The 24,706-nt window shown below is 41.6% G+C and overlaps 1 protein-coding gene across 1 annotated transcript in view; it reads right to left on the bottom strand.

Moving 5' to 3' along the window:
• LOC109878039 (glycine receptor subunit alphaZ1-like) overlaps window positions 1-4,980 on the bottom strand; it is a 90,985-nt gene extending 86,005 nt beyond the window's left edge. Inside the window, exon 1 of the mRNA XM_031789593.1 lies at window positions 4,015-4,980. Coding sequence (XP_031645453.1) covers window positions 4,015-4,085 — 71 coding nt within the window. The 5' untranslated portion in view covers window positions 4,086-4,980. The remainder of the gene's footprint in view (window positions 1-4,014) is intronic.
• Window positions 4,981-24,706: the final 19,726 nt, after the last annotated feature.

The following is a 24,706-nucleotide window of genomic DNA, read 5'->3' as shown; positions in this document are numbered from 1 at the left end:
ATATATTACTAATTTTATACATCTGTGTCCATACTGTCAATGTGTTTCTAATGGACGGACCACATAGTTCAAGAGAAGACGGCCTAATTAATGGAGAGAAAGCATCTAATCGACAATAGCATTATTTTTCAATTAACTCTGCAACTCTTCCTACTATTGACGTTTTTCACCATAAGTTTGAGGCCTAAACATTGACAACAAGTTTACAGCAACATAGTAAAATCAATAAAACAGTGTTAAAAAATATATAAAGGATATTGTATTTTACCTTTATTTAACCAGGCAAGTCAGTTAAGAACAAATTCTTATTTTCAATGACAGCCTGGGAACAGTGGGTTAACTGCCTGTTCAGGGGAAGAATGACAGATTTGTACCTTGTCAGCTCGGGGGTTTGAACTTGCAACCTTCCGGTTACTAGTCCAACGCTCTAACCACTAGGCTACCCTGCCACCCCATTTCCTAAAATGGTGGTTTATATTTAGGATAATGTTTTACAGCTTTGTCTCTCTCTTTCTTTCTTTAATTTGTTCCATATATTTGACATGTGATAAGGCCACACAGAGGGCCAGAGATCATTTCAGACACCTGTGATAATCTGAAGTACCCAAAAAGGGCCACAATATGTCTTGTGCTAGATTACATAAAATCTTCGAAAGATACCGAAATTCCCGTCGTTTACTGGTAAACTTTGAAAGTTTCCAGTAATATACCCACCCTTTGCAACCCTATTCATGAGCCTATAGGCCAGGTGATACTGGGGGGGGATACATGAAATAATCCATTATAAATTAGCTTTACGTTTTCCAGTTCAATTTAGAAAAGCATTGTATGAAATAGAAAAATCCGTAGAAGTCACTTCAACACATTTTTTCCTAAGTAGATTATTCCATATTCCAATTTTGCTATGGAAAACTGTGCATGTATTTGGTTGATTTAACTATTCAACTGAGAGTAATACGTCCCAAACATACGTGTCATGGTGTCAAAGATGGTATAAAATACAAGATAATAAAACAATTAAAAAATAAAAACACCATACAGCCACTTTCTACACTGTTGAGACTAGCATTTTTCTGCACAAATGTGAGGTACTAATTTTAGTGTTAGGCCCTTTAATTGAATTTAAATCAGTGAATATTTATTCTCGAGAGACTATGTGTGGACACATTTGCTGCATACATACTCTCCACTGATGGTCTGGGATTCTTGTTAATGGATTAGGGCCACATGTTCACTTCCACACATTGGTGTGCTACTTTGCAGAAAGCAATGTATATCCTGTTTAATAAGGGCTATACGGTGTATATCCTGTCTCATAAGGGCTATATCCTGTTTCATAAGGGATTTCAGTGTATATCCTGTCTCATAAGGGATTTCAGTGTATATCCTGTTTCATAAGGGCTATACAGTGTATATCCTGTCTCATAAGGGCTATATCCTGTTTCATAAGGGCTATATCCTGTCTCATAAGGGCTATACGGTGTATATCCTGTCTCATAAGGGCTATATCCTGTTTCATAAGGGCTATACAGTGTATATCCTGTTTCATAAGGGCTATATCCTGTCTCATAAGGGCTATACGGTGTATATCCTGTCTCATAAGGGCTATATCCTGTCTCATAAGGGCTATACAGTGTATATCCTGTTTCATAAGGGCTATACAGTGTATATCCTGTCTCATAAGGGCTATACGGTGTATATCCTGTTTCATAAGGGCTATACAGTGTATATCCTGTTTCATAAGGGCTATACAGTGTATATCCTGTCTCATAAGGGCTATACAGTGTAAATCCTGTCTCATAAGGGCTATACGGTGTATATCCTGTCTCATAAGGGCTATACGGTGTATATCCTGTCTCATAAGGGCTATACAGTGTATATCCTGTTTAATAAGGGCTATACGGTGTATATCCTGTTTCACAAGGGCTATACAGTGTATATCCTGTTTCATAAGGGCTATACAGTGTATATCCTGTCTCATAAGGGCTATACGGTGTATATCCTGTTTCATAAGGGCTATACAGTGTATATCCTGTCTCATAAGGGCTATACGGTGTATATCCTGTCTCATAAGGGCTATACAGTGTATATCCTGTTTCATAAGGGCTATACGGTGTATATCCTGTTTCACAAGGGCTATACAGTGTATATCCTGTTTCATAAGGGCTATACAGTGTATATCCTGTTTAATAAGGGCTATACGGTGTATATCCTGTTTCACAAGGGCTATACAGTGTATTTCCTGTGTAATATACAGTGCAACAGAATGTGTTTTGAATGATTGAAATGCTCCATTGCCTCCCATTGTTTTCATGTTTGGTGGCAAAAGAATAGGGCATTTCGATTGGACAAAACCCTAGTATTCCCAGATGTTTTGCAAATGAACATAGACCGACATAGACTTTGATTAGGTAAATTGCATGTTTTCACTTGCTGTGTCAAATGCATACTTTATCTGATAGTCATTCATTAAACGAGCGCGCAACTTTTCACATGGGCCACAAACTAACCCTGACGACCTGACGAAGATCCATTTCGAATCTAAACCTTGTCAATAAATCAGTGAATTGGGAGCTTGGGAACAGAGTACGGCCCTTCTTGTTCTATACCAGTATTCTGTATTAGCCCAGCACGTATGCTTTTATGGATGTGCGTATGACCACAAACCTTTCCACAAACTAACCCTAACATTAATAGAAATTCAGAAAGAAATTTGCAATTTATATGAATTAATATGTTTGTATATACAGTGATGTATATAATGTGCATTCATCAGGCTGTTTTGACATTGACAAAGTAATCAATTATTGGTAATAAGTAATAAGTCTGCATTTGAAATGAGGTCTGGAGGTCTAGGTTGAGACTGGGAAAGAGATATCAATTAAGCAGAACTGCAGAGTTCAGCAGTAGGAGCTGAGGCTGCAAAATCCTGATTCTACTTCATTAGCTAAACACACTGGCCAGAATGCTAAATTAACACTGTCTGTCTGCAAGGAATGTACATGGAATCCAATGGACTATAGAATAGAATATAGAATGTAAAGTAGTCTAAAAAAGAACTCTGATGATTCATTTGATTCTAGAATGTAGGACGTAATGTTGATTAGGCATGCAATGCACAACACCATACACAGACAAAGAGCCATGTTTGGGCCAATGGGAGAGAAGCTCTGAACAGAATACCTGCCTCCCCTCCAATGTGAACATTGGAGATATCCTTGTTCACATTTACAGAGAATAATACACTTCATGTATGAGGATCACGAGCTTGATAGTAGTCGTTACATTCATACAAAGACAATCATGTGAAAACTATAATATTCCTACTGGTCAGGGTGGATATACTGTGTGGTTACTGGGAGAAAACAAAACAGTCATCATCCAGCATATTTACAGTTTATATCCTGTTAAATATACACGTCTTAAAAAACATGATTTGTCCATTTCAATCACAATAGTTGAATACTATTAGCCTAAGACTTTAACATATAGTGGGCTGGCCCCATGAGAGAAATGAAGACAGACACAAGACATTTCTCTTCTCAGTGAGTAGGTGATGGATAGGCCTACACACCAACAACAACAACACTTCCCTGATATGTGTGTGAGAGTGTGCACTCAGTTCCTTTACTCTGACTTGCCTGTTGATAACATATGCCTCATCAGAGTTTACAATATTTAGCGTTTGATGACCACTAGTGTTCGCTGTTAGCACCCGCTGTCTCTCTCACACACATCTTAATGTAATGTAGTGTGTGACTTAATGTAACTCACTCACAATAGAGGAATGATTAGGACTACATAAATATATAATAAAGCCTACGCAACTTTGATAATCGTGTGATTAAACCTAATCAATTGGCTGTGTTGATGTATTTCTTTTCAGACTTTTGTCCATGCATGCTAAGCTATGGTAGGATACATTCTGACCACCGTACAGCCCACAAGATATCAATGAAATTGTATTTAACATATTATGAATGCACTGTAAAGTCAATAAATAATGTTCCTTACCTGAAAAATACTATTGTTTCCCACAAATAGATCCCGAGAGCGTTTATTCGATACATTTTTGCCGGTCTCATTCGGGCTACCTACAGCTCCAGGAGCACCAATAGGAGTAGAATTCCAATTCCTTGAATGATTTCGGACCTCCAAGGTAGGCAATTCTTCTGTTGCTTTTTTTTCAGATTCCAGAGTCACAAGAAAACCACAAGATTTTCATAACCGCCCAGGCCATGAAACCGTTTTCCTTAGACCGCCGTTACTGATTCGGATAACCCAAATAATGAGTATTTTTTTCAGGACCACGGACAGCAGCAGACCCGGTTTGCGGGATTTCACTCAGCCCAGGTTATTGTTGCTTTGAGGGTACAGCACGTTAGGCTACGATACCACAGATATTTCCAACCTTTATTCTTTGCGATCCTAAGCGGCAATTAGGGTTGTGTTACAAGGGGAATTTGTGAATTTGAACATTGCCTCCTTCAGTGATAAATGTGAGAATGTATGTGCTCTGCGTCTCAATGAATGTCTCAATCTCAGGAGAGGTTTAACTACGTGGTTGTATATCCCTTACGCATAGAACAGTGGCGGAATTCCACAGTTGTTACACGAAATATATACATACGTAGTCAGTGTTTTTTTTCTTTACGCTTTCTCTTATATGCATCCCAAAAACAGAGGTGTTGCTTTCAAGCCACACGTAGTTGTAGTTACCCCTGAGGTGCTGACTGATGTTTTTCTGCAGGTACTCTCTGTGTCTCGGTAGTTGACTCCCAGGGGTGAGTTGGAACTGCTGCAGAGAGCTACTTCCATTGTCCGGTCAAGTTCGGGACTCACAACTCGTTTTCGTCTTCTTGCATTTAAATTCCTCGCAACAATGTCAAAATGAGTGAAATCGGGATGTGACTAGCCTGTTCTTCCATTGCCTCCCATAACCCAGCGCTCTCACGTCAGACCAACACAGTATTTCCTGCTGCAGTCATTTACTAAACTCAAAAAAAGCACCTCTCCTTTGAACACACGCCCACATAACGTTGGTATTGGTCTACATGTTGCTCCAACTAGTTAGGCTACGGCTCGGATTGGAGAGAGGGCTTGTCATCTGGAGAGTTTTAATGTCCCGCGCATTGGTATGGAACTAGAGAATAGTCTATGATTAATCAAATGTTAAATTATCATATTTCTATAAACTTTTTAGTTTCGTTAACTGTTTGCACACCCCGGGTCTACACTGGTTGACGTGTTAAAATGTTCTAAATCAAATCACATTTTATTGGTCACATTAACCATGGTTAGCAGATATTATTGCGCGTGTAGCGAAATGCTTGTGACAGACTATACAATTATTATGTAATTATTATTATTTTTCCTTTTTGATGGGAATTTGTCAGCCGGAATTAAGTATTTTCCTTTTTTTTTTATGTTCTTGTGGGTTACTTTTTGATTGACAAGTGAGCGTTGCAAGGGCGGCAAAAAAAAAGGAAGCAGAAAGAAAGTATTTTGTTCAATATCATGCTTCGTTGCCTCCACTTGTATTTTCTGTTTGATTCTTGTTGTTTAATCGATATTGTTTTCCCTCCATGCAGACATTTATTAAAGAGAGGCTCTCTCCCCCTCTGTCTCTGCAGTAGCGGTATTTCATCGGCACCGCTGTCCACATTGTCCATTGAAACGTGATTCGGTTTTTAATGCAGCTCTCTTTCGGGAACGCAGTCACTAAATATCACGTGGCACACGGACGGTTGAGAAAGAATGGAATACGCACGATTAGAATACGGATGGATATATGGTGCTTTTGTTCGTTCTCATCCACAGTATTCAACAGGAATCCGCCTCGTCCTATTGAGGAAACAGATACGTGTTTGCATCGTTAATCTCAAATAGAGACTCTAGCTCGTAGCTAAAGTGAGTCGAGGACTTGTATAATTTAATACTCTTCAGTCGACCACCTGGATGATATAAATTAAATAAATGCTTTGCTGTGAGTTTTCGAAAATACAACATTTCTCATTTGGGCTCCTAAATATGACATTACGTAATGATTGTGTTTAATCCTTTTTGAGTGCACTAATGACCATTACCCAAGAAGTTATCTAAGAAAATAAATAAATTAAGAAAATATCTGCGCTAAAATATAATTAGCTCTTGCTCTGAAAGGATAAACAACAGTTGGCCATATTATCCTATAACAATGACATTAAATAAGCGTTTTTATATTTTTTGAAGAGCTCCTTAAATCATGCCCTTAGGCCAGGGGTTCTCAAACGTTTTGAGGCTGGAGAGCCCTTTTGTGATAGAAAATTCATAATCAGAACACACCTTGAGTGAGATCAAATTGCATAGTTCTACTATGCCTTAATAATTCGTGGATGGCTGGACGAACCAAGTCTCTGGCCCTAGGAAGGAACATTTTAAAGGCCCGCCTCTTGGCATCGGAGAGAAAATGTAGCAGTTTTCAAGAAGATTTCATGTAATTTTACAGATTTTGTCGTCATGGGGCAGAAAGATTTTTGTTGTTGTTGCAGCTTAAAACTAATATCCTACAATACTACACATTTTGCCACGAGACAGAGAGAAAATATAAAATTACAGTCCATTTATGTAAAAAAAATATATAGACATTTTTGGAGAACACAAGAAGTATTGAGTTGAAAAGAGAATTGGTGCAGTACTGTGCAAACCAATATCCCTGTAACATGCTGACCAGACTGGACACAACGCGTGCGCGAGCGTTGCAAAATAAATGTTATTCAATCATTGCACCCACACTGCTATCGCGGGCGTCAGCCAACATCTGTGTAGCCAGGCGCTAAAATGGAAATTGCTTCTATTTGTGATGATCAACGAGTCGCAAGTCCAGCCTCTCCCATCTCCTCATTGGTTTTTAGGAGCATATACCCACGTGGGTGATTGAAAGATGAACTTCGGTCCACACTCCGGTAGGTTCTATGAAGTTGGCTGCCAACAGACATATGAAGTCAAAGAAGAAAAAGAAGGCTGAAGGAAGGAGGAGAGATGAAGAGGAACAAATTCGATTTACAGTTTTATCTGTGGATTAATTGACCTCAGGTAAAATAACAACCCAATATTTATATACCAGGACAAATTAGCTAGCAACAGAAAGCTAGCTAGCTAAATTGCCATAAATGTTTAATGCTTTTTCACCTGTCCCCAAATTAATTGGTACAGAGTTTGTTTTGATATTTCAACCTGCGTGTCCTGATCGTTTTGGTGTGGGTGAACAAAATCAACTTGCGCGTGATAACACGTGTGCGGTCTGGTCAACATGTAACAGCATTCCCAGACTGGACGTGCGGGAGCGCCAGCGTGCGCTATCGTGCGCAAATAGATTTTGTCTCCCCACACCCAACGCGATCACCGCACGCAGGTTAAAATATCAAAACACACTCTGAACCAACTATATTAATATGGGGACAGGTCGAAAAGCATGAAACATTTATGGCAATTTAGCTAGCTAGCTTGCAGTTGCTAGCTAATTTGTCCTGGGATATAAATGTTGAGTTGTTATTTTACCTGAAATGCACAAGGTCCTCTACTCCGACAGTTAATCCACACATAAAACGATCAACCAAATTGTTTCTAGTCATCCTTCTTCCAGGTTTTTCTTCTTGGCGATTTGCATCTAACTTTCATAGTATTACCACAACAACAGACCGACCTCAGTTCATCTTTCAATGACCCACGTGGGTATTACCAAGGAGGAGATGGCACGTGGGTATCTGCTTCTATAAACCAATGAGGAGATGGGAGAGGCAGGACTTGCACCGCGTTCAGCGTCACAAATAGGACAGACTTCTATTTTAGCGCCTTGGAAACACAGACGCTCATTGGTGCGAGCGAACAGTGTGGGTGAAATGATTGAATAACATGTATGTGTACATTTCTTTTGTGACGCGAGCTGTGTGGTTAGTATGTAAGCCTCCCAGGCCCACACTGCTCAGGGTTAAGAAATTGCAGATAAATAATTTTAGGGTCGTTCTACCAATTCCACCAAGATTTCACCAAATATTAACATTCTCTCATAAAGAGCACATTTTCAACTTCATAAACAAACATGTATTCCCACCTCAAAAGGTTAAATCAATAAAATAAAATAAACTATATTAAGTGCCTATTAAGTGCAAAATAAGGCAACAGGGTTGACAATATTTTCTTTAATCAACCATAAATCTAATTATGATAGGGGGAACTGAAGCTTGTTGTGTGCAACAGGAAGTGGCAATTGAATGCAAGCATCACAGAAACAGATTACATTGTAAAAACATTTCTAGCCTGTCTGTCTATGGGTAAAAAGGGTTGCCTTGTAATGCTCAGCCCACTCAGTCTTCCACCACAAAACACCAGGAAATGGCCAAAAAGACTAGGACCAGCTCACATGCTTTTACTCTGTGAATTGACTATTAGATGTTCAATGTTTCTTTAAAAAAAAAAATCGTTTCACCCTATTAAAACAAGAGTTCAGTTCACGTAACAGGGTTGACCCATAAAATGAGAGACTGACATAAATGAATCACTATTTATATATAATGAATAATAATCTTTTAGAAATGACTTTGTCAAAGCAACTAAATAACTAGGACTTTACAGTGACGGTGAAACTTTGAGTTCAAATCTTCCTAGAGGTAACACAGGGTTGACCGAGGGACATGTCAAAATGCTGAGTTTTGCCATTTTAGTAAGCCGTTATTCACATTGAAAAAGTCTTATTTATTGAATTCTCCATGTGGCCTATATTAAAGGGCACCTCATTTAATATAACAGGCTTTTAAAAGTCAATATTGGTGCCCTAAAATATCAAAGGGCACATTGTGGAACAACCCATTACATTGTATTGTATTACATACTCTATACATATTTCAAGGATCCCTTGGCCAAAATTAGTTTAATCTGTTAGCGTTACTCATGAAAAAAAATGTTCATGATTTTTTATTTTTTATATGAGTGTACAAAACATTAAGAACGCCTTCCTTTACCACCCTATAGAATAGATTATAAACTGGGTGGTTTGAACCCTGAATGCTGATTGGCTGACAGCCGTGGTATATCAGTCCGTATTCCACCGGTATGACAAAACATGTCTTTTTACTGCTCTAATTCCGTTGGTAAACTGTTTATAACAGCAATAAGGCACCTTGGGGGTTTGTGGTATATGGCCAATATACCACGGCAAAGGGCTGTATCCAGGCACTCCGCGTTGCGTCGTGCTTAAGAACAGCCCTTAGCTGTGGTATATTGGCCATATACCACTCCCCCTCAGACCTTATTGCTTAAATATTTAATTAATCATACATTATATACATCCTGATATTTACCACCCTATAGAATAGAATATATCATACATTATACATGAAATACATCCTGACACCAGGGCGTAGGGTGTCAGGGCGTAGGGTGTCAGGGCGTAGGGTGTCAGCGAATAGGGTGTTATTTGGGATGCAGAGACTAGGGTGTCAGGGAATAGAGTGTCAGGGAATAGAGTGTCAGGGAATAGGCTGTCAGAGCGTAGGGTGTCAGGGAATAGGGTGTCAGGGAATAGGGTGTCAGGGAATAGGGTGTCAGGGAATAGGCTGTCAGAGCGTAGGGTGTCAGGGAATAGGGTGTCAGGGAATAGGGTGTCAGAGCGTAGGGTGTCAGGGAATAGGGTGTCAGGGAATAGGGTGTCAGGGAATAGGGTGTCAGGGCGTAGAGTGTCAGCGAATAGGGTGTCAGGGCGTAGGGTGTCAGGGCATAGAGTGTCAGCGAATAGGGTGTTATTTGGGATGCAGAGACTAGGGTGTCAGGGAATGGAGTGTCAGGGAATAGAGTGTCAGGGAATAGGGTGTCATTTGGGATGCAGAGACTAGGGTGTCAGGGAATGGAGTGTCAGCGTATAGAGTGTAATTTGGGATGCAGAGACTAGGGTGTCAGGGAATGGAGTGTCAGGGTATAGAATGTAATTTGGGATGCAGAGACTAGGGTGTCAGGGAATGGAGTGTCAGGGTATAGAGTGTAATTTGGGATGCAGAGACTAGGGTGTCAGGAAATGGAGTGTCAGGGAAGAGGGTGTTATTTGGGATGCAGAGAAAAAATGAAATCTCCACTGTTACATGCTAGAGGTGGATCACAACGCACTTCCTACACTTTTCATTGAAGCACGCTTGACATCATCACATTGTAAATCCCCTCATATAACACACGATTCCCTCTCTGCAATCAACCTTAACCTTGAGTTATGGCACAGCTACCTCTGGCAATCACATTAAAAGCCACATTTCTTTACATTCGCACAAAGGGACCACATTTAGCAATCTCCCTAATTTAACCAGACTGATAAATTGTAGAGCTACAGCCTGGTCTCTACAGCCATAGAGGAGAGGTCTCTGTGTCCTTGCATCAGCAGCCATTGTCCATGGTGACATATTATTATAGGCATTAGCTCTGCGTTTGGTAAGACATCAACGATTACAATGTCAAATGCATTTTAACCTGGGAGTCCAGTCTTTACTACAGGTAAAACGCCTCAAATACGTATTGAGCTTCTACTGCATTGAAATATATGACCATATGTTAAAACGTATTACTGTGAATGAACCATCAATATCATCGGTGACCCCAAGGTCAAGGTTACTGGTTTTCAGCAATGGACACCGAATATTTCCCATTGTCCGTTTCTGAGCTCGGTTGTACATTGTACTGTAAGTGTCAGAAGATTATCACAGTGGTATAAGGAGAGTAAACATATTCTCTGTAGTGCTTTGGGAAAAAGGTCCTTTCATTTCATTAATCAAAACCTCCATACGGCTCCAATATTAAAATCAATGACTTAATTTATTCAGGGGGAGAAAAATGAACTTGTCACTGGACATAATTGTATGCTCATGGAAGAAGAAGAGAGAGAGAGAGAGAGAGAGAGCCTGCGTGTTTTGAGTTATAGAGATCTATCAGGAAATAATGATCAAAATACATGGGCTCATGGGGTATGTATGTGTGTGTGTGTGTGTGTGTGTGTGTGTGTGTGTGTGTGTGTGTGTGTGTGTGTGTGTGTGTGTGTGTGTGTGTGTGTGTGTGTGTGTGTATGTGTGTGTGTGTGTGTGTGTGTATGTGTGTGTGTGTGTGTGTGTGTGTGTGTGTGTGTGTGTGTGTGTGTGTGTGTGTGTGTGTGTGTGTGTGTGTGTGTGTGTGTGTGTGTGTGTGTGTGTGTGTGTGTGTGTATGTATGTGTGTGTGTGTGTGTGTGTGTGTGTGTGTGTGTGTGTGTGTGTGTGTGTGTGTGTGTGTGTGTGTGTGTGTGTGTGTGTGTGTGTATGTGTGTGTGTGTGTGTGTGTGTGTGTGTGTGTGTGTGTGTGTGTGTTTGGTCACTATAGACAATATATATTCCAGAGTTTGAAGAGACAGCCAGACAAACAAACCAGAGTTAGGTTACCACACCATATGGCTGAGATTTATAAATACACTGAAAGTCTTCAGCTCCTCTCCACCCAACTACAGAGTGAGACCTGGCTCGTTATTCCCCTGTGCTGAACTAATACCTCTCTGCCCTAAGCCAGGAGATGCCCTCTGCTGTGAACTACAGCACAGAGACTGTATCATGAATAATACATGAGAAACAACTGCTTGTTTTATTGGTCAGATAAGGATACTACTACATTTCCCTCAGGTGAAACATTTAAAATGCATTCTGGGGATTATAGTGGAAGTTGAAAGTTTAGAGGTATCACAACAACACATCTTGATGTTTGATTGGTGTTTTGTAATTCTGCATGGGGTGGGTGTCGCTTTTGCTCTTTCACCGATATCTAGGAAATGTCAAAGTTATCCTTCTTGTTGTCATATTGTGCTGCATGTTTTTTTCTTCTGTTTACTGGATTAGGGTTGTGCTCTGTCGGAAACGCTAAGATTAAAATAAAAAAAAACTCTATTCATCACCTTGTGTAGTCAGGCTATATTATGATCTACAGCACATTGAGTGAAAAATATATTTATGAGGAGTTATATGTGGTCTAGGAGTCAGAGGGTCATTCGTGTCATTTTATCAATTTCAAGACAAAACACTCATGGGGTTCAGAATGTTACAGACTTCCTTGCAAGGCTCACTGGTAGCTCACATGTACAGTCGTGGCCGAAAGTTTTGAAAATGATACAAATATAAATTTTCACAAAGTTTGCTGCCTCAGTTTGTATAATGGCAATTTGCATATACTCCAGAATGTTATGAAGAGTGATCAGATGAATTGCAATTAATTGCAAAGTCCCTCATTGCCATGCAAATGAACTGAATCCCCATAAAACATTTCCACTGCATTTCAGCCCTGCCAAAAAAGGACCAGCTGACATCATGTCAGTGATTCCCTCGTTAACACAGGTATGTGTTGACGAGGACAAGGCTGGAGATCACTCTGTCATGCTGATTGAGTTCAGTAACAGACTGGAAGCTTCAAAAGGAGGGTGGTGCTTGGAATCATTGTTCTTCCTCTGTCAACCATGGTTACCTGCAAGGAAACACGTGCCGTCATCATTGCTTTGCACAAAAAGGGCTTCAGAGGCAAGGATATTGCTGCCAGTAAGATTGCACCTAAATCAACCATTTATCGGATCATCAAGAACTTCAAGGAGAGCGGTTCAATTGTTGTGAAGAAGGCTTCAGGGCACCCAAGAAAGACCAGCAAGCGCCAGAACCGTCTCCTAAAGTTGATTCAGCTGCGGGATCGGGGCACCACCAGTACAGAGCTTGCTCAGGAATGGCAGCAGGCAAGTTGGGGTGCATCTGCACGCACAGTGAGGCGAAGACATTATGGAGGATGGCCTGGTGTCAAGAAGGGCTGTAAAGAAGCCACTTCTCTCCAGGAAAAACATCAGGGACAGACTGATATTCTGCAAAAGGTACAGGGATTGGAATGCTGAGGACTGCGGTCATTTTCTCTGATGAATCCTATTTCCGATTGTTTGAGGCATCCGGAAAAAAGCTTGTCCGGAGAAGACAAGGTGAGCGCTACCTTCAAGGAGAGCGGTTCTGTGTCATGTGTCATGCCAACAGTAAAGCATCCTGAGACCATTCATGTGTGGGGTTGCCTCTCAGCCAAGGGAGTGGGCTCACTCACAATTTTGCCTAAGAACACAGCCGTGAATAAAGAATGGTACCAACACATCCTCCAAGAGCAACTTCTCCCAACCATCCAGGAACAGTTTGGTGATGAACAATGCCTTTTCCAGCATGATGGAGCACCTTGCCATGAGGCAAAAGTGATAACTAAGTGGCTTGGGGAACAAAACATCAATATTTCCATGGCCAGGAAACTCCCCAGACCTTAATCCCATTGAGAACTTGTGATCAATCCTCAACAGGTGGGTGGACAAACAAAAACCCACAGATTCTGACAAACTCCAAGCATTGATTATGCAAGAATGGGCTGCCATCAGTCAGGATGTGGCCCAGAAGTTAATTGACAGCATGCCAGGGAGGATTGCAGAGGTCTTGAAATAGAAAAGGGTCAACACTGCAAATATTGACTCGTTGCATCAACTTGTCAATAAAAGCCTTTGACACTTATGAAATGCTTGCAATTATATTTCAGTATTTCATACTAACATCTGACAAAAAAATATCTAAAGACACTGAAGCAGCAAACTTTGTGGAAATTCTCAAAACTTTTGGCCTGTACGACTGTACAATTTAGGAAAAACACTTCTAACATACTGTAGCATTATCTGTTTCTGTTCATGTGTTGGGATCAGTGGAGGGGATTCTCAGTCACTGATTATAGGTCACAGTGGAGGGGATTCTCAGTCACTGATTACAGGTCACATTGGAGGGGATTCTCAGTGACTGATTACAGGTCACATTGGAGGGGATTCTCAGTGACTGATTACAGGTCACAGTGGAGGGGATTCTCAGTGACTGATTACAGGTCACAGTGGAGGGGATTCTCAGTCACTGATTATAGGTCACAGTGGAGGGTATTCTCAGTCACTGATTACAGGTCACATTGGAGGGGATTCTCAGTGACTGATTACAGGTCACATTGGAGGGGATTCTCAGTCACTGATTACAGGTCACAGTGGAGGGGATTCTCAGTGACTGATTACAGGTCACAGTGGAGGGGATTCTCAGTGACTGATTAAAGGTCACAGTGGAGGGGATTCTCAGTGACTGATTACAGGTCACATTGGAGGGGATTCTCAGTGACTGATTACAGGTCACAGGGGAGGGGATTCTCAGTGACTGATTACAGGTCACAGTGAAGGGGATTCTCAGTCATTGATTATGAGTCACAGCGGAGGGAATTGTCAGTTACTGATTTTAGGTTATTGATTATCATAGTCATTGATTATAGGTCACAGTGAACGTAAATGATCAGTCATTGATTATAGGTCACAGTGAACGTAAATGATCAGTCATTGATTATAGGTCACAGTGTGAGCTACAGTATGTATTTGACTCTGATTGCTGATATCAGAGGAAGCTGGACCTGTGAATTAACATCATGGATCAGAATATGCAGCCCTGCTGAACCCTGTTGGCATAAGGAATAACAAGGTATGTAGCCCTGCTGACATAAGGAATAACAAGGTATGTAGTGGTGTGGGGGCTGTGCTTTGGCAAAGTGGGTGGGGTTATATCCTTCCTGTTTGGTCCTGTCCGGGGGTTTCATCGGATGGGGCCACAGTGTCTCCTGACCCCTCCTGTCTCAGCCTCCAGTATTTTTGCTGCAGTAGTTTATGTGTCGGGGGGCTAGGGTCAGTTTGTTATATCTGGAGTACTTCTCCTGTCTTATCCAGTGTCCTGTGTGAATTTAAGTATGCTCTCTCTAATTCTCTTTCTCTTTCTCTCTTCTCTCGGAGGACCTGAGCCCTAGGACCATGCCTCAGGATGACCTGGCATGATGACTCCTTGCTGTCCCCAGTCCACCTGGCTGTGCTGCTGCTCCAGTTTCAACTGTTCTGCCTGAGGCTATGGAACCCTGACCTGTTCACGGGACGTGCTACCTTTCCCAGACCTGCTGTTTTTAACTCTCTAGAGACAACAGGAGCGGTAGAGATACTCTTAATGATCGGCTATGAAAAGCCAACTGACATTTACTCCTGAGGTGCTGACTTGTTGCACCCTCGACAACTACTGTGATTATTAGTATTTGACGATGCTGAACATCTGAACACCATGTTCTGTTATAATCTCCACCCGGCACAGCCAGAAGAGGACTGGCCGCCCCTCATAGCCTGGTTCCTCTCTTGGTTTCTTCCTAGGTTCTGGCCTTTCTAGGGAGTTTTTCCTAGCCACCGTGCTTCTACACCTGCATTGCTTGCTGTTTTGGGTTTTAGGCTGGGTTTCTGTACAGCACTTTGAGATATCAGCTGATGTAAGAAGGGCTATATAAATACATTTGATTTGATTTGATTTGTGGCCCTACTGATATAAGGAATAACAAGGTATGTAGCCCTGCTGATATAAGGAATAACAAGGTATGTAGCCCTACTGACATAAGGAATAACAAGGTATGTAGTCCTGCTGAACCCTGCTGACATAAGGAATAACAAGGTATGTAGCCCTACTGACATAAGGAATAACAAGGTATGTAGCCCTACTGACATAAGGAATAACAAGGTATGTAGCCCTGCTGACATAAGGAATAACAAGGTATGTAGCCCTGCTGACATAAGGAATAACAAGGTATGTAGCCCTACTGACATAAGGAATAACAAGGTATGTAGCCCTGTTGACATAAGGAATAACAAGGTATGTAGCCCTACTGACATAAGGAATAACAAGTTATGTAGCCCTACTGACATAAGGAATAACAAGGTATGTAGCCCTACTGACATAAGGAATAATAAGGTATATAGCCCTGCTGACATAAGGAATAATAAGGTATGTAGCCCTGCTGACATAGGGAATAGAAGGTATGTAGCCCTGCTGACATAAGGAATAACAAGTTATGTAGCCCTGCTGACATAAGGAATAACAAGGTATGTAGCCCTACTGACATAAGGAATAGCAAGGTATGTAGCCCTGCTGACATAAGGCATAACAAGGTATGTAGCCCTGCTGACATAAGGAATAACAAGGTATGTAGCCCTGTTGACATAAGGAATAACAAGGTGTGTAGCCCTACTGACATAAGGAATAACAAGGTATGTAGCCCTGCTGAACCCTGTTGACATAAGGAATAACAAGGTATGTAGCCCTACTGACATAAGGAATAACAAGGTATGTAGCCCTACTGACATAAGGAATAACAAGGTATGTATCCCTACTGACATAAGGAATAACAAGGTATGTATCCCTGCTGAACCCTGTTGACATAAGGAATAACAAGGTATGTAGCCCTACTGACATAAGGAATAATAAGGTATGTAGCCCTACTGACATAAGGAATAACAAGGTATGTAGCCCTGCTGACATAAGGAATAACAAGGTATGTAGCCCTGCTGACATAGGGAATAGAAGGTATGTAGCCCTGCTGACATAAGGAATAACAAGGTATGTAGCCCTGCTGACATAAGGAATAACAAGGTATGTAGCCCTGCTGACATAAGGAATAACAAGGTATGTAGCCCTGCTGACATAGGGAATAGAAGGTATTTGTGGTGTCATGGCTTCTGTCTATTATTCTGAGAAACAACAACCTGTCCATTAAACTCCATTGGATTTCACCCTTGAATGGATATGAGGTGTGTCTATGAGTATTACTTGTTAAATACTTTATTACATAATGGTAATACTGAGTTGCATGTACAATATTACTGAGCTAACACACAGTGGAGGTTACTGAATAGTTTGAGACATTTTACTTTGGGGTTTTGTTGAAGCACAATCCAAACCTTATCTTTCAGTTCGTTACGGTACATACTGTTCTGTTTGTCAGTGTTTTAACAGACGTCCACTGACCAACTAGTTGAACCCCTACACAGTAATAAACTGAATTTGCCTCACCTTGCACTCTAGAGAGGACTGAACTCACTGACAACGTTACCAGCATCAGTTTCAATCACTACGTAATAATGAACTTAATAAACTTACCTTTCCCTGTGTAGGAATCCTGCAGCCAATAAGGACACCCAAAGCAGTACCAGTGAAATGGAATACAGCTGTCGTCAGGCTCCCCATTTCTGTACCAGTGAACAGGAATCCTGTAGCCATAAGGCTGCCCATAGTAGTAATGGTGAACAGGAGTCCTGTAGCCATAAGGCTGCCCATAGTAGTGATGGTGAACAGGAGTCCTGTAGCCATAAGGCTGCCCATAGTAGTGATGGTGAACAGGAATCTATCAGCCATAAGGCTGCCCATAGTATTAATGGTGAACAGGAATCTATCAGCCATAAGGCTGCCCATAGTAGTGATGGTGAACAGGAGTCCTGTAGCCATAAGGCTGCCCATAGTAGTAATGGTGAACAGGAGTCCTGTAGCCATAAGGCTGCCCATAGTAGTAATGGTGAACAGGAATCTATCAGCCATAAGGCTGCCCATAGTAGTGATGGTGAACAGGAGTCCTGTAGCCATAAGGCTGCCCATAGTAGTAATGGTGAACAGGAGTCATGTAGCCATAAGGCTGCCCATAGTAGTAATGGTGAACAGGAGTCTATCAGCCATAAGGCTGCCCATAGTAGTAATGGTGAACAGGAGTCCTATAGCCATAAGGCTGCCCATAGTAGTAATGGTGAACATGAATCTATCAGCCATAAGGCTGCCCATAGTAGTAATGGTGAACAGGAATCTGTCAGCCATAAGGCTGCCCATAGTAGTAATGGTGAACAGGAATCTATCAGCCATGAGGCTGCCCATAGTAGTAATGGTGAACAGGAATCTATCAGCCATAAGGCTGCCCATAGTAGTAATGGTGAACAGGAGTCCTATAGCCATAAGGCTGCCCATAGTAGTGATGGTGAACATGAATCTATCAGCCATAAGGCTGCCCATAGTAGTAATGGTGAACAGGAGTCCTATAGCCATAAGGCTGCCCATAGTAGTAATGGTGAACAGGAATTCTGTAGCCATAAGGCTGCCCATAGTAGTAATGGTGAACAGGAATCTATCAGCCATAAGGCTGCCCATAGTAGTAATGGTGAACAGGAATCTATCAGCCATAAGGCTGCCCATAGTAGTGATGGTGAACAGGAATCGATCAGCTATAAGGCTGCCGATAGTAATGATGGTGAACAGGAATCCTGTAGCTATATGGCTGCCCATAGTAGTAATGGTGAACAGGAATCTATCAGCCATAAGACTGCCCATAGTAGTAATGGTGAACAGGAATCTATCAGCCATAAGGCTGCCCATAGTAGTAATGGTGAACAGGAGTCCTATAGCCATAAGGCTGCCCATAGTAGTGATGGTGAACAGGAATCCTGTAGCCATAAGGCTGCCCATAGTAGTGATGGTGAACAGGAATCCTGTAGCCATAAGGCTGCCCATAGTAGTAATGGTGAACAGGAATCCTGTAGCCATAAGGCTGCCCATAGTAGTAATGGTGAACAGGAATCTATCAGCCATAAGGCTGCCCATAGTAGTAATGGTGAACAGGAATCTATCAGCCATAAAGCTGCCCATAGTAGTGATGGTGAACAGGAATCTATCAGCCATAAAGCTGCCCATAGTAGTGATGGTGAACATGAATCTATCAGCCATAAGGCTGCCCATAGTAGTAATGGTGAACAGGAGTCCTATAGCCATAAGCCTGCCCATAGTAGTAATGGTGAACAGGAATTCTGTAGCCATAAGGCTGCCCATAGTAGTAATGGTGAACAGGAATCTATCAGCCATAAGGCTGCCCATAGTAGTAATGGTGAACAGGAATCTATCAGCCATAAGGCTGCCCATAGTAGTGATGGTGAACAGGAATCGATCAGCTATAAGGCTGCCGATAGTAATGATGGTGAACAGGAATCCTGTAGCTATATGGCTGCCCATAGTAGTAATGGTGAACAGGAATCTATCAGCCATAAGACTGCCCATAGTAGTAATGGTGAACAGGAATCTATCAGCCATAAGGCTGCCCATAGTAGTAATGGTGAACAGGAGTCCTATAGCCATAAGGCTGCCCATAGTAGTGATGGTGAACAGGAATCCTGTAGCCATAAGGCTGCCCATAGTAGTAATGGTGAACAGGAATCCTGTAGCCATAAGGCTGCCCATAGTAGTAATGGTGAACAGGAATCTATCAGCCATAAGGCTGCCCATAGTAGTAATGGTGAACAGGAATCTATCAGCCATAAAGCTGCCCATAGTAGTGATGGTGAACAGGAATCTATCAGCCATAAGGCTGCCCATAGTAGTGATGGTGAACAGGAATCTATCAGCCATAAGGCTGCCCATAGTAGTAATGGTGAACAGGAATCTATCAGCCATAAGGCTGCCCATAGTAGTAATGGTGAACAGGAGTCCTATAGCCATAAGGCTGCCCATAGTAGTGATGGTGAACAGGAATCCTGTAGCCATAAGGCTGCCCATAGTAGTAATGGTGAACAGGAATCCTGTAGCCATAAGGCTGCCCATAGTAGTAATGGTGAACAGGAATCTATCAGCCATAAGGCTGCCCATAGTAGTAATGGTGAACAGGAATCTATCAGCCATAAAGCTGCCCATAGTAGTGATGGTGAACAGGAATCTATCAGCCATAAGGCTGCCCATAGTAGTGATGGTGAACAGGAATCTATCAGCCATAAGGCTGCCCATAGTAGTGATGGTGAACAGGAATCCTGTAGCCATAAGGCTGCCCATAGTAGTAATGGTGAACAGGAATCTATCAGCCATAAGGCTGCCCATAGTAGTAATGGTGAACAGGAATCTATCAGCCATAAGGCTGCCCATAGTAGTAATGGTGAACAGGAATCCTGTAGCCATAAGGCTGCCCATAGTAGTAATGGTGAACAGGAATCTATCAGCCATAAGGCTGCCCATAGTAGTGATGGTGAACAGGAGTCCTGTAGCCATGAGGCTGCCCATAGTAGTAATGGTGAACAGGAGTCCTGTAGCCATAAGGCTGCCCATAGTAGTAATGGTGAACAGGAATCTATCAGCCATAAGGCTGCCCATAGTAGTAATGGTGAACAGGAATCTATCAGCCATAAGGCTGCCCATAGTAGTAATGGTGAACAGGAATCTATCAGCCATAAGGCTGCCCATAGTAGTAATGGTGAACAGGAATCTATCAGCCATAAGGCTGCCCATAGTAGTAATGGTGAACAGGAGTCCTGTAGCCATAAGGCTGCCCATAGTAGTAATGGTGAACAGGAATCTATCAGCCATAAGGCTGCCCATAGTAGTAATGGTGAACAGGAGTCCTGTAGCCATAAGGCTGCCCATAGTAGTAATGGTGAACAGGAGTCCTGTAGCCATAAGGCTGCCCATAGTAGTAATGGTGAACAGGAGTCCTGTAGCCATAAGGCTGCCCATAGTAGTAATGGTGAACAGGAATCTATCAGCCATAAGGCTGCCCATAGTAGTAATGGTGAACAGGAGTCCTGTAGCCATAAGGCTGCCCATAGTAGTAATGGTGAACAGGAGTCCTGTAGCCATGAGGCTGCCCATAGTAGTAATGGTGAACAGGAGTCCTGTAGCCATAAGGCTGCCCATAGTAGTAATGGTGAACAGGAATCTATCAGCCATAAGGCTGCCCATAGTAGTAATGGTGAACAGGAATCTATCAGCCATAAGGCTGCCCTTAGTAGTAATGGTGAACAGGAGTCTTGTCAGCGGTTTTCAATCTACAGGTCACACTTTAGGAAGGTTTTTGTATGGGTTTAAACTGAACACTTCACTTCCTACCCAGTTAGAAAATGTCAACATTAGTCAATGAACAATGGCCACGGTGTGAATAATGTCTATCCAGACGTTATCAGGTTCTCTATAGCAGTACCAGTGAATAGGAATGCTGTCATTAGCTCTCTGTCAGGGTGATAATTGGCAAGGTCAGCTGCAGTTGACATGTGCTTGTCCTGCTAAATGCTATCAAACAGATCTGAACAGCCCAGAGGGAGGAGAGGAGAGGAGAGGAGAGGAGCTCCTGGCTAGCTGGCCGGGAACGCTTGCTGAATCAGTAACTGCCTCGTCCACACTTTCCAATCTACCTCTAGACTGTAAGGAGTAGATACAGTTTAGCTGTAGCTAGATACTCATGTTTCAGACATGTACTGTAGTTGATACATACTGCTACATAACAGTTAGTGTAAAACATTCTCATTCGAGTTGGTGGAATGTGACATATATAGTATAGTATTTTTGGTCACACTGTGGATGTGTGATATGTCACATACATATAGAATTAGGAAACCCGAGGCTCGGCCTTATGGGCTATATGAAGGCAGCTTTGAATGGTTATTTTCCTCTTTCCTCCTCTGTCTATATTGTTCTAAGGCCGCCTCAGCCCATCTGGATTCCCCTGGGGGCAGAACTAACAGATGTAGCAAGCAGGAAGTCCATCTCAACCAGAGAAAAGCTGCGTCGTGCATGTTTTTACTCTGAAAATCATGCAGCTACTTGATGAGTCATCAAGCAAACAGTGCTTTTGTAGGGAATTTTATTTGCATGCTATATGTAAATATTTGTCCCTGATAAATACTAATTTCCCCTTGCAAAACAATGTAATGTCCCCTTTGCAATTCCTTTGTGACTTATGTTATCTTGGTTCTAGGCCATGTAGCAAGGCAACATATATTAATCTATTTAATGATTTTCCCACAATCCTTTGTGTTATAGGGAAATTAATAAGCCATACATAAAATAATAATTTGACTATAGTATAGCTATTATATGCATGTGTAAATAGTGGAATCTATATGTTGCCTATAGGCTTATAGGTCTGTATTGTTGTGGGGGATCCACCTTAGGAGGTGACCAAAATGTCTCCACATATACTGTATGTGTACTTGTGTCTGTACAGTACTCATTTGACAGTTTGTATTTGCGTGCCCTGAGTTATTTAAATGACATCTGAGTCATTTAAACTAAATAATATTAAAGACATGCTCCGGTACTTTGGAGACTAAGAAAGTATTTTTCAACCTCCCACTTTGGGCTGGATGTGTCAATGTGTTGTTCACACACACAATCTTTGAGCAGAACTACTGTTTTACCTCAGATAATCTTTGAGCAGAACAGGAAATCCTAGTTTGAAAGTGACTGTTTTCCCTCCATTTCCCCTTACGTGAGTCAGCCTCCTAGCAATTCGAGTTCAGCCAATGAGCTTCAGCGCCACGCATTTGAGTGACAGCTAGCAAGAAGCTTGCCCCAGTGTTATCCAATGAAGTTGCAGGGCGGGCACAACGGCTCAGTGGACACAGCAGAGAGCGAGAGAGAGAGGGAAAGGGAAAACCTGGTCAGTTGCACAACTGAATGCATTCAACCGAAATGTGTCTTCCGTATTTAACCCAACCCTTCTGAATCAGAGAGGTGCGGGGGGCTGCCTTAACCTTAATCGACGTCCATGTCATCAGTGCACAGGGGAGAATTTGTTGCTGTTCGGGGTTAAATGCTCAAGGGCAGAACGGCAGATTTTTCCACCTTGCAGGCTTTGCAATTGAAACCAGTGACCTTTCGTTTTCGGAGACCACTTTTGGCTCGTGAGTGTTACTTTCAGAACTACTGGCTAAAAAGTACACACAAGTACCAGATAATCTCTTTAAGTTCCACAGACAATTTTTTGGTTTACTCATCTTTTCAGTCAAATTTTTACTTAAACGTAAATTTTTTTAGTTGGCCCAAAGCTCCAACATATTGTGTTTGCTCAAATGGTCTCATATGTTCATCCTACTACAAATTATTATTTGGCATCTTAGCTAAAAAAAAAGGCTGTGGAACTAGTTACACACACAGTGTTTTACCATATAATATTTTCAGCTTACATATTTGACACACGTGATTGCATTGTGCATGTTCATTTATATGGTAATTCAAATTTGAAATGTCCTCACCTGGGATTTGAACTAATAACCTCTTGGTTCACAGCATTCCAATCTTCCTGCTACGCCACCATGTCTGTGTCAAGAACTGATTTCACCTGTATTGCTACACACTGCATTTCAAAGTAAATCTCAGCTCTGTTAAAAGTACACTCATAAAAACTATTTTATTTCTCATTCAGGAGTACTACTAAAACAGAGTAATATGCACCACCAACATTAGACACCTTTACAGAAAAACCTCATATTACTTAAATATGTCAATCAATGAATCAATGAAGAGAGAATAGTCAGATGAACTGATAAATGACACAGACATGCATAGTGGTTTAGCAGGAAGACTGGAAGGCCATCATCAAAGAGGTTGAGAGTTTAAATTCCAGATGAGGACACGTTGAATAATAACTAAATAGTTTTAGTTCAGGTAAAGCTTGGACTGAAAAGTTGAGTCAACTAAAACAAAACTGTGGAACCACTTACTGAATAACAACTAGTTGAAACAACTAGACTTGTGGGTGCGTTTGTTTTTACACTCTGTCTCTAAACAACTCAACTTGCAATATGTCATTATTAGTGGGAGGTTGAGAAGCAATGATGTGTTTTTGTATTTTGTATTTATATTGATGTTGTATACAGATGTGGTACACGGCTCTTAATCAGCCTGTTGCAGGATAACTTTCCTGCAGGACACTGTAAACGTGTAGTGTACATGTATTTGAAGATGATTCAAATCAAAATAATCCACCCATTTGTATGTGATGTTTAGGCCTACTTGTCACCAGTAGCTGTGTGTGGGTAAAATCAAAGGGGGATATAGTGATATATATATATATATATATATATAGTGATATACTGTATATATATATATAGTGATATACTGTGATATATAGGCCGAGACAATAAGAAGACACAGTTGCAGAATAAATTCAACCACACCTTCTTTTTTTTTTACCGGAGAACCACCTCTGTCCAGGGAAGTCCACAAAACATATTGCAGGTAACCTAACACTTACATGACCTAAAGTGTGGTCAAGGAAGTTAATGTTTCCAACATTTTGGAAACATTATCATCTTTTATGAATGTAAGCTAAATATAATGTGTCTGTCCATGGTTCTGATTTCTGTGTGCGTGTGTGTGTGTGTGTGCAGGTGTGCGTGTGTGTGCATGTTCGTGCAAGTAGAAAAAACATGTTGATTCACCGTACTTGTAGAGAACTGCCAATGCCATCCTCCTCAGTTTCATGTTGATGAAAAGGTCTATCACTCTGTTGTACAGGACACACTTTTAGTTTTTGCTGTCCTAGGCTACCTGGCTAAAATGCTTGCTCTCTAGATTTAACTTCCTTTCATGGGCAACGTTGGCTGGTTAACATTAGCCTTCTACATCTGGCTACATATTGAACTTCCATTCTCTCAGGCCAGGGGCACAATGTGTGAATTAATGGTGGGATCAGAATTGACATTACAAGTGTCATCATTGGCCAGTACAGAGAATGAAGTAAAACCACAAGACCAAATCCCTATCTCCATCCATGGCTAATTTAGGAAAGGAACTACTTTAGCTAGCTAGCCTCTGGAGGACAACAACACAACGAGATGCAACAATTCAAGTTGTTTCTGTCAATGACGTCTGCACTCGATGTGATTTGATAGGAGTGAAGCCAAATCTAAACTGGCTTCCCTTTTTGGTGCGCCAGGACCATTCACAGTTGAGCTCTCTCAGTTTACCTCAATTCTGATTGGCTATTATTACATTTTTTTTTATCAAGGTAGGCCAAATGCTCGCTGGCTTCCCTTGCATTCAATGCTA

The sequence above is a fragment of the Oncorhynchus kisutch genome, linkage group LG15 (genome assembly GCF_002021735.2).
Source record: "Oncorhynchus kisutch isolate 150728-3 linkage group LG15, Okis_V2, whole genome shotgun sequence".
NCBI classification, from domain to species: Eukaryota; Metazoa; Chordata; class Actinopteri; order Salmoniformes; family Salmonidae; genus Oncorhynchus; species Oncorhynchus kisutch.
This window is presented reverse-complemented; position numbering and strand designations above follow the sequence as displayed.